This window comes from Salmo salar, chromosome ssa20 (assembly GCF_905237065.1).
Source record: "Salmo salar chromosome ssa20, Ssal_v3.1, whole genome shotgun sequence".
Lineage (NCBI taxonomy): Eukaryota > Metazoa > Chordata > Actinopteri > Salmoniformes > Salmonidae > Salmo > Salmo salar.
In genome coordinates, this window is record NC_059461.1 from 82,920,122 (window position 1) to 82,933,888 (window position 13,767).

The 13,767-nt window shown below is 43.4% G+C and overlaps 1 protein-coding gene across 4 annotated transcripts in view; it reads left to right on the forward strand.

The window, feature by feature from the left end:
- LOC106593875 (high-affinity choline transporter 1) overlaps nt 1–9,658 on the forward strand; it is a 29,145-nt gene extending 19,487 nt beyond the window's left edge. For 3 of the 4 annotated variants that reach the window (XM_045704018.1, XM_045704017.1, XM_045704019.1), the window contains 7 exons: nt 2,064–2,219; nt 2,406–2,554; nt 2,713–2,859; nt 4,012–4,095; nt 6,385–6,538; nt 6,966–7,183; nt 8,870–9,658. In XM_045704018.1, the coding sequence (XP_045559974.1) occupies nt 2,064–2,219; nt 2,406–2,554; nt 2,713–2,859; nt 4,012–4,095; nt 6,385–6,538; nt 6,966–7,183; nt 8,870–9,391 (1,430 nt within the window). In that variant the 3' untranslated portion in view covers nt 9,392–9,658. The remainder of the gene's footprint in view (nt 1–2,063; nt 2,220–2,405; nt 2,555–2,712; nt 2,860–4,011; nt 4,096–6,384; nt 6,539–6,965; nt 7,184–8,869) is intronic. The other variant, XM_045704020.1, reaches the window with a different exon arrangement.
- The last annotated feature ends 4,109 nt before the right edge of the window (nt 9,659–13,767 follow it).

Sequence of the window (13,767 nt, forward strand, 5' to 3'; positions counted from 1 at the left end):
TACGTTCTCTTGTTCTTCTTATTTTGTGTTTTTGTTCTACCTTATGTTATTTTTGCTGCTACATTAATATTGATTACTTCATTGTTGGGTTTGGAGCTTGCAAGAAAGGCATTTCACTGTACTCGTGCATGTGACATTAAAACTTGAAACTACTGTAGCTTGTATTAGCGTTAGCGTTAGCTACCCACTATAGACTAACCCAGGCAGCTAGCATTAGCAACATACCACCCACTAACACAGGTATTAGCTGGCAGGAGGAAAGAAGCTCATTAATCAAATCAAGTCAAAGTTTATTTGTCACGTGCGCCGAATACAACAGGTATTTCACCTTACAGTGAAATGCTCCCTTACAGGCTCTAACCAATAGTGCAAAAAAGGTGTTAGGTGAACAATAGGTAAGTAAAGAAATAAAAATAACAACAAAAAGACAGTGAAAAATAACAGTAGCGAGGCTACATACAGACACGGTTAGACAGGCTGATTGAGGTAGTATGTACATGTAGATATGGTTAAAGTGACTATGCATATATGATGAACAGAGAGTAGCAGTAGCGTAAAAGAGGGGTTGGCGGGTGGTGGGTGGCGGCTGGTGTGACACAATGCAGATAGCCCGGTTAGCCAATGTGCGGGGGCACTGGTTGGTCGGGCCAATTGAGGTAGTATGTACATTAATGTATAGTTAAAGTGGCTATGCATATATGATAAACAGAGAGTAGCAGCAGCATACAAGAGGGGTTGGGGGGGGGCACACAATGCAAATAGTCCGGGTAGCCATTTCATTACAATTTTTAGGGCCTTCCTCTGACACCGCCTGATGTAGAGGTCCTGGATGTCAGGCAACTTAGCCCCAGTGTTGTACTGGGCCGTACGCACTACCCTCTGTAGTGCCTTGCGGTCGGAGGCCGAGCAATTGCCGTACCAGGCAGTGATGGAACCAGTCAGGATGCTCTCGATGTTGCAGCTGTAGAACCTTTTGAGGATCTCAGGACCCATGCCAAATCTTTCTAGTTTCCTGAGGGGGAATAGGCTTTGTCGTGCCCTCTTCACGACTGTCTTGATGTGTTTAGACCATTCTAGTTTGTTGGTGATGTGGACACCAAGGAACTTGAAGCTCTCAACCTGCTCCACTACAGCCCCGTCGATGAGAATGGGGGCGTGCTCGGTCCTCCTTTTCCTGTAGTCCACAATCATCTCCTTAGTCTTGGTTACGTTGAAGGATAGGTTGTTATTCTGGCACCACCCGGCTAGGTCTCTGACCTCCTCCCTATAGGCTGTCTCGTCGTTGTCGGTGATCAGGCCTACCACTGTTGTGTCGTCTGCAAACTTAATGATGGTGTTGGAGTCGTGCCTGGCCATGCAGTCGTGGGTGAACAGGGAGTACAGGAGGGGACTGAGCACACACCCCTGGGGTGCTCCAGTGTTGAGGATCAGCGTGGCAGTTGTGTTTCTACCTACCCTCACCACCTGGGGGCGGCCCGTCAGAAAGTCCAGGATCCAGTTGCAGAGGGAGGTGTTTAGTCCCAGGATCCTTAGCTTAGTGATGAGCTTTGAGGGTACTATGGTGTTGAACGCTGAGCTGTAGTCAATGAATAGCATTCTCACATAAGTGTTCCTTTTGTCCAGGTAGGAAAGGGTAGTGTGGAGTGCAATAGAGATTGCATCATCTGTGGATCTGTTTGGGCGGAATGCAAATTGGAGTGGGTCTGGGGTTTCTGGGATAATGGTGTTGATGTGAGCCGTGACCAGCCTTTCAAAGCACTTCATGGCCACGGACGTGAGTGCAACGGGTCTGTAGTCATTTAGGCAGGTTGCCTTTGTGTTCTTGGGCACAGGGACTATGGTGGTCTGCTTGAAACATGTTGGTATTATAGACTCAATCAGGGACATGTTGAAAATGTCAGTTAGCGATGTACACATCCATCTTATTACTTAGGCTTACTTACTTGATGATGCTGACTTGATTATATCCTTAGGGAAATGTTATTTGGCATCACGTATACACAGAAAGATGTGGGATTTCCTTACTGTATCTTTTATCAGTTTTCTGTTTCTGTATCCAACAGCAGGGCTATTTTTTGCTAAGCCAATGAGATCACAGTGCTACGTGACGATGATGGACCCGTTTCAGCGTCGTTATGGAAACTCGGTCACCATGGCGTTGCTGCTTCCCGCACTGATTAGTGACGTGCTCTGGGTGGCCTGCATCCTCGCTGCCCTGGGTCAGTAACCCCTGGCCTCTGACCCTAACCCTCAAAACTAATGGTTGGTTATTGATTAACTCTGCATCCAAACAATGTATTTGAAGTGTGTGTGTGTGTGTGTGTGTGTGTGTGTGTGTGTGTGTGTGTGTGTGTGTGTGTGTGTGTGTGTGTGTGTGTGTGTGTGTGTGTGTGTGTGTGTTGCAGGAGGGACGATGAGTGTGATTCTGGGCTTGTCCTCGTCCTACTCCATTGTTCTGTCTGCAGCAGTAGCTATCACCTACACACTGATGGGAGGGCTCTACTCTGTGGCCTACACAGACATCATACAACTCTTTGTCATCTTCATCTCTCTGGTGAGAGAAACAGAGAGGCTTTTCCACTTCTCAGACAAGGCACAGCGTAGATTAGATGTATGAATTACATCAGTTCTAGGTTATATTAGGTTGATTCTGCAGTATAACGTAAAGCCCAGTGTAAAGTGCAATATGAATAGTGTGGTTTTGTTTTTCAGTGGCTCTGCGTTCCCTTTCTGGTTCTCAACCCAGCATCCTCGGAGGTCACACTCGCAGCCTTTTTCAACCAATCACAGCAGGCGCCCTTGATGGGCGAACTGAAGTTGGAACATGCTGGGAAATGGATAGATGAGCTGCTTTTATTGGTTAGATTTTTGTAGTGTGTGTGTGTGTGTGTGTGTGTGTGTGTGTGTGTGTGTGTGTGTGTGTGTGTGTGTGTGTGTGTGTGTGTGTGTGTGTGTGTGTGTGTGTGTGTGTGTCAGGGGCGGAAATCCCGGGGGGGACGGGGGGACACGACCCCCCCATCCTGGGAAAAATATGATTTGTCCCCCCCAATATATCACTGAAACATAACTATGTAATTTAAATAATATTAATAATACGCAATGAAAGCAATTGTGCTGATTATAGACACTTAATAGCGCGTTTTTAAGTTTCAAAAGATTGCGACCCCCCCCTGCCCTTTGCCTCACAATGGTTTGATCCACTGCCAGTTCCTTAGCTTGCTACGTAACTGCCGTGAGGTTCATCCAGTCAATCGCGCACACACACACTAGCTGAATATGCAGAGCTAGCGCGCAAATATTAACTATTAAGCTTGCTAGTACCTATTCCATTTATGTGGCGTCGTCAAAGATGGAATCAGCATGCAGATGATGTAAGTTAGTGCTTCAAAGTCCCTGTGATAAGGTTAGCGATAAACTGAAGTCCAAACTGAACAGAACTACACTCTCTTCTACCATTGTCTTAAATATATTTAATGGTCTCGTTGCAAAAGCTAAATTATCGCAAGGGAACTTTTATTTATTTATTTTATTTCACCTTTATTTAACCTGGGTAGCAAAGATTATAGCAAACACCACTGAAACTGAATTGGTGCTCGCTAGCTTTGCAAATTCAGCTATTGTTGGAAGCCAGCCAATATGAAACAAACTATTAAAATTACAAAAGGTTGCAGCATATGTTGTGTAAATGGTGAACTCATACAGCTGTCAACTCTTGTCATTTTAATCCGTTTCACATTTGCTAGCTACCTTTTAGATCGAAGCCCATATAGAATGATTGAAGATGATAGAAGCCCATCTCCTACTGTAAATAACCTACACACTGTGTGTGTAGCCAGCCAGCCAGGTAGAAAAATGGCAGAAAAATAAAAGACGGACATCAGAGTATTTTTCAATACACCAAAACGCATAGTAAGAACCCTAGTAGCCGAATATCTAAAAAGACTAGTTGATAAAATGTTCATAAGAAAGAAATGAAATTCTAATGGAAATGTTTCACAATGATGTCATTAGGCAGAGCAGGCAACAGATGGCACACAGACAGCAGAGTTGGGGACAGATATGCAGGGGCAGACTGGCAGAGACAGGGAGTCTCAGGTAAGTTTGTTGAGTCTTTGTTTGGCAACATTATGAAAGGTTCTCCATTTTTTTGACTTGTAAAATAGGAACATAATTGGAAAATGCCATGGATACCCCCACTCTCAACTTAAACTGGTGACTGAACTAAGATTTGTTAAAGGCAATGGTATTGCTGTTGTGATTAGTTGTGTAGTTTTGGGTACCGGTAGTTAGGAGTACGGCAAACACCTTATTTCTTTGGTTCCTCAATATACATTTACCATATTACAATGTAGGCTATGTGTTACAGCACTACTTTTGGTGTCCCCCTCAGGAATTGCTCTTGAGAAAATTTCATGTAATTGTCCCCTCCAAAGTGGATATCAGATTTTCGCCCCTGGTGTGTGTGTGCGTGTGCGTGTGTGCATCAGATTGCTTGCTGATTCAGTATGGAGGGAAAAACCAGTAGATGAGGACTTTGGGTAGAGTTTAGGGTTAAGAAGTTAGGGTAAGTGTAGGGTTTGTTTTGGTAGAAATTGGTTGTTAGGATTAAGCTGCATTTCTGAAATGGTTTAGTTCTAATCTTTCACACCACCATTTAGTCCGGAACCTCCACTAGGGATGCTCATGAGTAAAAGAGGGTCCTGAAAGATGGCCTCAAATGTGCACAGGAGCAAAATGAATTGTTTCATGACATATTATGTATGTTATGAACCATACATTTTAAATTTGAGTCCGAACATGAGGTAAAGAATTTACAACTAAAGTCCTTTAACATGTCAACTATAGACGACACAGAGGGTTGTTGGCACCTTAACTGGGGATGACAGGCTCGTGGTAATGGCTGGATTAGAATAAATGGAATGGGATTAAATATATATTTCTACACTACATCGTATTTCTACACTACATCATATCTCTACAGTACATCATATCTCTACACTACATCATATCTCTACACTACATCATATCTCTACACTACATCATATCTCTACACTATATCATATATCTACACTACATCATATATCTACACTATACCATATCTCTACACTACATCATATCTCTACACTACATCATATCTCTACACTATATCATATATCTACACTACATCATATATCTACACTATACCATATCTCTACACTACATCATATCTCTACACTACATCATATCTCTACACTACGTCATATATCTACACTACATCATATCTCTACACTACATCATATCTCTACACTACATCATATCTCTACACTACATTGTGTCTCTACAGTACATCATATCTCTACACTACATCATATCTCTACACTACATCATATCTCTACACTACATCATATCTCTACACTACATCATATCTCTACACTACATCATATATCTACACTATACCATATCTCTACACTACATCATATCTCTACACTACATCATATCTCTACACTACATCATATCTCTACACTACATTGTGTCTCTACAGTACATCATATCTCTACACTACATCATATCTCTACACTACATCATATATCTACTCTACATCATATCTCTACACTACATCATATATCTACACTATACCATATCTCTACACTACATCATATCTCTACACTACATCATATCTCTACACTACATCATATCTCTACACTACATTGTGTCTCTACAGTACATCATATCTCTACACTACATCATATCTCTACACTACATCATATCTCTACACTACATTGTGTCTCTACAGTACATCATATCTCTACACTACATCATATATCTACTCTACATCATATCTCTACACTACATCATATATCTACACTATACCATATCTCTACACTACATCATATCTCTACACTACATCATATCTCTACACTACATCATATCTCTACACTACATTGTGTCTCTACACTACACCATATTTCCACACTACATCATATCTCTACACTATACCATATCTCTACACTATATCATATCTCTACACTACATCATATCTCTACACTACATCATATCTCTACACTACATCATATCTCTACACTACATTGTGTCTCTACACTACACCATATTTCCACACTACATCATATCTCTACACTATACCATATCTCTACACTACATCGTGTCTCTACACTACATCATATCTCTACACTACATCATATATCTACACTACATCATATCTCTACACTACATCATATCTCTACAGTACATCGTGTCTCTACACTACATTGTGTCTCTACAGTACATCATATATCTCTACAGTACGATGCATCACATGGCTGCTTTAAGACTAACGGCCTCTATTTGTGGAGTGTGTATGTATGTGGATGCGTGTGTGTGTTGTGTGTGCGTCTCTGTGTGTTGCAGGCATTGGGAGGCCTGTCCTACCAGGCTCTGTATCAGCGTATCCTCTCTGCAGCATCGTCCACTCAGGCTCAGGTCACCTGCTTCGCTGCATCCGGAATAGTTGTCATCATGGGAGTACCCTCGGTCATCATAGGAGCAGTGGCAGCCTCCACAGGTGCCCAGACAGACAGTCAGTCAGTCAGTCAGCCAGTCAACCAGCCAGTCGGTTGGTCAGTCAACCAGGCAGTCGATCAGTCAACCAGGCAGTCGGTCAGTTGATCAATCAGTAAGTCAGTCAACCAGCCAGTCAACCAGTCAGTCCGTCAATCAGTCAACCAGCAAGTCGGTCAGTAAGTCAGTCGGTCGGTCAGTCAGTCAGTCGGTCAGTTGATATATCAGTAAGTCAGTCAACCAGTCAGTCCGTCAATCAGTCAGTCAGTCGGTCGGTCAGTCAGTCAGTCAGTCAGTCAGTCAACCAGTCAGTCAGTCTGTCAGTTACCCAGTCAGCTATCCAACCAGTCAGTCACTCCTCCCTGCCATCCCCTTTTCGGACTGAACCCTCTCTTTACCCCTTCCTCTCTCTCCCTTCTCTACACCTACAGACTGGAACCAGACGGCGTACGGCCTACCCTCTCCGTTTGCCCGTGGGGAGGCAGGCAAGGTGCTGCCTCTGGCCCTGCACTACCTCACCCCTCCCTGGGTGTCTGTGGTGGGCATCGGGGCCGTGGCTGCAGCTGTCATGTCCTCCATGGACTCTGTCCTCCTCTCCTCCGCATCCATGTTCACTCACAACATCTACAAGGGCACACTCAAGGCACAGGTGTGTGTGTGTGTGTGTGTGTGTGTGTGTGTGTGTGTGTGTGTGTGTGTGTGTGTGTGTGTGTGTGTGTGTGTGTGTGTGTGTGTGTGTGTGTGTGTGTGTGTGTGTGTGTGTGTGTGTGTGTGTGTGTGTGTACACACACAGGGGTTTTCTATTAACTGAAAGTATGAATAATTTACTTCTGAAAATTGCTGTTGTGTCAATCAAGAAAAGTATACACATTACAGTGCATTCAGGAAGTATTCAGACCCCTTGACTTTTTACACATTTTGTTATGTTACAGCCTTATTCTAAAATGGATTAAATCTTTTTTTCCCCTCATCAATCTACGCACAATACCCCATAATGATAAAGCAAAAACAGAAATATCACATTTACATAAGTAATCAGACCCTTTTCTCAGTACTTAGTTGAAGCACCTTTGGCAGCGATTACAGCCTTGAGTATTCTTGGGTATGACGCTACAAGCTTGTATTTGGGGGACACACTTGTAGTTGAACCTTTGCCCCAGTCTGAGGTCCTGAGCTCTCTGGAGCAGGTTTTCATCAAGGATCTCTCTGTACTTTGCTCCGTTCATCTTTCCCTCGATCCTGACTAGTCTCCCAGTTTTTGCCGCTGAAAAACATACCCACAGCACGATGCTGCCACCACCATGCTTCACCGTAGGAATGATGCCAGGTTTTCTCCAGACGTGACACTTGGCATTCAGGTCAAAGAGTTCAATCTTGGTTTCATCAGAGCAGATAATCTTGCTTTTCATGGTCTGAGAGCCCTTTAGGTGCCTTTTGGCAAACTCCAAGTGGGCTGTCATGTGCTTTTTACTGAGGATTGGCTTCAGTCTGGTCACACTACCATAAAGGCCTGATTGGTGGAGTGCTGCAGAGATGGTTGTCCTTCTGGAAGGTTCTCCCATCTCCACAGGAAGAGTCTTGATAGTTCCAAGCTAGTTCCAAACGTCTTCCGTTGAAGAATTATGAGGCCACTGTGTTCTTGGGCCGCTTCAATGCTGCAGAAATGTTTTGGTACCCTTCCCAGATCTGTGCCTTTGACACAATCCTGTCTCTGAGCTGTAAGGACAATTTCCTTTGACCTCATGACTTGGTTTTTGCTCTAACATGCACTGTCAACTGTGGGATGTTATATTGACAGGTGTGTGCTCTTCCAAATCATGTCAAATGAATTGAATTTACCAGAAGTGGACTCCAATCAAGTTGTAGAACATCTCAAGGATGATCAATGGAAACAGGATGAACCTGACCTCAATTTTGAGTCTCATAGCAAAGGGTCTGAATATTTATGTAAATAAGGGATTTTATTTTTTATTTTGCAAAACATTCTAAAAGCCTGTTTTTGATTTGTCATTATGGGTTATTGTGTGGAGGTTGATGAGGGAAAAAATATAATTTAATACATTTTAGAATAAATCTGTAACGTAACAAAATGTGGAAAAAGTAAATGGGTCTGAATACTTTCTGAATGTACTGTATGTGACTCTCCCCCACCCTCTCTCTCTCTCTCTCTCTATATATATATATATATATATATATATATATATATATATATATATATATATATATATCTGTCTGTCTGTCTGTCTGTCTGTCTGTCTGTCTGTCTGTCTGTCTGTCTCTCTGTCTCTCTGTCTCTCTGTCTGTCTGTGTCTCCCTCTCTCTCTCTCTCTCTCAGGCGTCGGACAGGGAGTGTGTGTGGGTGATCCGTGCCAGTGTGTTGCTGGTGGGTCTGGCTGGTGCAGGCCTGGCGTTTGCTGAGGACAGTGTGTTTGCCTTCTGGCTGATGAGTGGAGACCTCATCTACTGCCTGGTCTTCCCCCAGCTGATCTGTGTTCTTCACTGCCGCTGTGCTAATGGCTACGGTGCTACCGCTGGTTACCTTGTGGCAGTCACTCTGAGGCTGCTGAGTGGAGAGCCTCTCCTCCGGCTTCCAACGGCCCTCCTGTTCCCTGGTTGGAGGGAGGAGGGAGGAGTCATCCGCCAGTACTTCCCCTTCAGGACTCTGGTGATGTTGGTGTCTCTGGTGTGTATCCCCCTAGCCTCCAGCCTGGCCACCCTGGCCTTCAGCCACCGCCTACTGCCCCGCTCCTGGGACCTGCTGGCCGCACTGGGGGAGGAGGAGAGGGGGAAGGAGGGTGATGACGGGAAACCTGCCGTCACCGAAAAGCTCCTGGCCATCTCTAGCACCAGCTGCTAGAGCCAAGGGATAATGAGTACTGAATAACTGTTCTGTTATTGTGACTGTCTAAGCGATTATTGTGTATTTGGTATAGGGTCAAGGGTCATAGTTAGCTTTAATCTCTGGAAAGATTTTCAGTTGTATGTTTTCCTGCATCTTCATTGTGTAATCTCTCTCTACCATGTATGTATAGGCTACTCTGTTTTTCTTCAGAGTAGCCTATAGCTAAAATCCCACCATAGAAACGTGGAGGCAATTATTTTTTATAAAGACTTCCTCATTATGCATTCTCCTGCACTATTGGTTTTCTTTCAACTTCATTGTCTAGCAGCCAAATGCATTATCATATTACCAACCCTTGATAATGTAGTTGTTGCGTCTTTAAATCCCCTCTCCTTTTACATTTCTAATGGATATTTCAATCTCTGTCCATGTAACCGCTCACATGTGCAGTGGCCATTTTAGAATGGTGTTTTGCCACAAATTGCATTTCAGAACATTTACAAGTAGGCCTACCGACGTGAGTACATTGCCGCGCCTAAAATTTGAGGAAAAAATTGTTTACCATAATTTGAAGCTAAACATTCCTATCTGTTCAATCAGCCTTATTAATTGATACAGCGTATACCTCCACTACACTACTCTGATATGTATCAGTGGGGATTAAGAAGTGAGTATACACAATGCCCAGTGAAAAATAACTGGGTATTTGGCGTATACCTGCGTATACCCTCCACTACACCACTGATTGAAAGTAATAGGTAGTGTGACTTTACTCACCATGAACAGCGATCAGCGTTTACCTACCAATGTTTTTTACCACTACATCTCCGGTTAACACCAGATCAGCAGGGTAGGAGCTAGGTCCAGTTATCACCAGATCAGCAGGGTAGGGGTTAGGTCCAGTTAACACCAGATCAGTGGGGTAGGAGCTAGGTCCAGTTAACACCAGATCAGTAGGGTAGGGATAGGTCCAGTTAACACCAGATCAGCAATGTCAGGGTAGGGATAGGTCCAGTTAACACCAGATCAGTAGGGTCAGGGTAAGGATAGGTCCAGTTATCAACAGATCAACAGGGTCAGGGTAGGGATAGGTCCAGTTAACACCAGATCAGCAGGGTCAGGGTAGGGACTAGGTCCAGTTAACACCAGATCAGTAGGGTCAGGGTAGGGACTAGGTCCAGTTATCAGCAGATCAGCAGGGTAGGGACTAGGTCCAGTTAACACCAGATCAGCAGGGTCAGGGTAGGGGCTAGGTCCAGTTATCAGCAGGATAGGGACTAGGTCCAGTTATCAGCAGATCAGCAGGGTAGGGGGTAGGTCCAGTTAACACCAGATCAGCAGGGTCAGGGTAGGGACTAGGTCCAGTTAACACCAGATCAGTGGGGTCGTGGTAGGGACAAGGTCCAGTTAACCTCTCTGGGCTAGGTGGGACGTTTGCGTCCCACCCTAGTCAACAGCCAGTGGAATCCCGTGGCGCGATATTCAAATACCTTAGAAATGCTATTACTTCAATTTCTCAAACATATGACTATTTTACACCATTTTAAAGACAAGACTCTCGTTAATCTAACCACACTGTCCGATTTCAAAAAGGCTTTACAACGAAAGCAAAACATTAGATTATGTCAGCAGAGTACCCAGCCAGAAATAATCAGACACCCATTTTTCAAGCTAGCATATAATATCACAAAAACCAAAACCACAGCTAAATGCAGTACTAACCTTTGATGATCTTCATCAGATGACACGCCTAGGACATTATGTTATACAATACATGCATGTTTTGTTCAATCAAGTTCATATTTATATAAAAAAACAGCTTTTTACATTAGCATGTGACGTTCAGAACTAGCATTCCCACCGAACACTTCCGGTGAATTTACTAAATTACTCACGATAAACGTTCACAAAAAACATAACAATTATTTTAAGAATTATAGATACAGAACTCCTTTGTGCAATCGAGGTGTCCGATTTTAAAATAGCTTTTCGGTGAAAGCACATTTTGCAATATTCTGAGTAGATAGCCCAGCCATCACGGCTAGCTATTTTGACACCCACCAAGTTTAGCCCTGACCAAACTCCGATTTACTATTAGAAAAGTTTGATTACCTTTGGTGTTCTTCGTCAGAATGCACTCCCTGGTCTGCTACTTCAATAACAAATGTTGGCTTGGTTCAAAATAATCCATAGTTATATCCAAATAATGGCGTTTTGTTCGTGCGTTCAAGACACTATCCGAAGTGTACATAAGGGTCACGCGCACGACGCATTTCGTGACAAAAAATGTCTAAGTATTCCATTACTGTACTTCGAAGCATGTCAACCGCTGTTTAAAATCAATTTTTATGCCATTTTTCTCGTAAAAAAGCGATAATATTCCGACCGGGAATCTGCGTGTATACGTACAAAGAGAGAAAATAAAAGCATGGGATCCCCTTGTGCACGAGCCTGAGTTTCATAGTACTGTGACCGGCCACTATCCAAACGCGCTACTTTTTTTCAGCCAGAGCCTGCAAAGCCACGATTCAGCATTTTGCCGCCTTCTGAGAGCCCATGGGAGCCGTAGGAAGTGTCACGTAACAGCAGAGATCCCCTGTAATGGATAGAGATAATCAAGAAGGCCAAGAAATGGTCAGACAGGGTACTTCCTGTACAGAATCTTCTCAGGTTTTGGCCTGCCAAATGAGTTCTGTTATACTCACAGACACCATTCAAACAGTTTTAGAAACTTTGGGGTGTTTTCTATCCAAAGCTAATAATTATATGCATATTCTAGTTTCTGGGCAGGAGTAATAATCAGATTAAATCGGGTACGTTTTTTATCCGGCCGTGAAAATACCGCCCCCTAGCCATAACAGGTTAATGGGTGCATGTTTATTAGTAACTGGAATAAGCAATCTCATAAATGTGTCAAGTGCAGTGTTTGTTTGCTCCTCTTTACAGATCACGAACCAACAAATATTCTTTACATCAACAACATAGGAATCACTACAAAACGTATTGAATGACCTCTTATACACTATGTTAGGCCGAGCCTTTGGAACTTTGGTTTTCCTAGATAAGGCTACTATATTGTGATAACTACATCTGATGGATTTGGATACTGCTTTCAAACAAATCTCTGCAGCATTTGTAAAGATATGGTCAATTCATGTTGATGATTTCATTACTGTACTGTTTGTAACTACCCTGGTAGGTTGATTGATAACCTGAACCAGGTTGCAGGCATTAGTTACAGTATGAAGCTTTCTCTTGAGTGGGCAGCCAGTCAATACTTAAATCACACAGAAAGTAAACCTCTCTATTGACATCACATACATTATCAAGCATTTCATATATTATCCAGATACTGACTGTTAGCACTTGGTGGTCTATAGCAGCTTCCCACCAGAATGGGCTTTTGATGAGGCAGATGAACCTGTAGCCATATTACTTCAACAGTATTTAACATGAGACCATCTTTAAATCTTTACAGGAATGTGGTTCTGAATATAAACAGCAACACCTCCACCATTGGCATTTCAGTTTTTTGTAAATCATTTTACATTTTAGTCATTTAGCAGATGCTCTTATCCAGAGCGACTTACAATTGTTAACACACTACGCTGTGAAGGACTGAAATCCTGCAGTGCCCGCAAGGTCCCCCTGCTCAAGAAAGCACATATACATGCCCATCTGAAGTTCGCCAATGAACATCTGAATGATTCAGAGGACAATTGGGTGAAAGTGTTGTGGTCAGATGAGACCAAAATGGAGCTCGTTGGCATCAACTCAACTCAGCATGTTTGGAGGAGGAGCAATGCTGCCTATGACCCCAAGAACACCATCCCCACCGTCAAACATGGAGGTGGAAACATTATGCTTTGGGGGTGAGTTTCTGCTTAGGGGACAGGACAACTTCACCGCATCAAAGGGACTATGGACCCCCATGTACCGTCAAATCTTGGGTGAGAACCTCCTTCCCTCAGCCAGGGCATTGAAAATGGGTCGTGGATGGGTAATCCAGCATGACAATGACCCAAAACACACAGCCAAGGCAACAAAGGAGTGGCTCAAGAAGAAGCACATTAAGGCCTTGGAGTGGCCTAGCCAGTCTCCAGACCTTAATCCCATAGAAAATCTGTGGAGGGAGCTGAAGGTTCGAGTTGCCAAACGTCAGCCTCTAAAACTTAATGACTTGGAGAAGATCTGCAAAGAGGAATGGGACAAAATCCCTCCTGAGATGTGTGCAAACCTGGTGGCCAACTACAAGAAACGTCTGACCTCTGTGATTGCCAACAAGGGTTTTGCCACCAAGTACTAAGTCATGTTTTGCAGAGGGGTCAAATACCTATTTCCCTCATTTAAATGCAAATCAATTTATAACATTTTTTACATGCGTTTTTCTG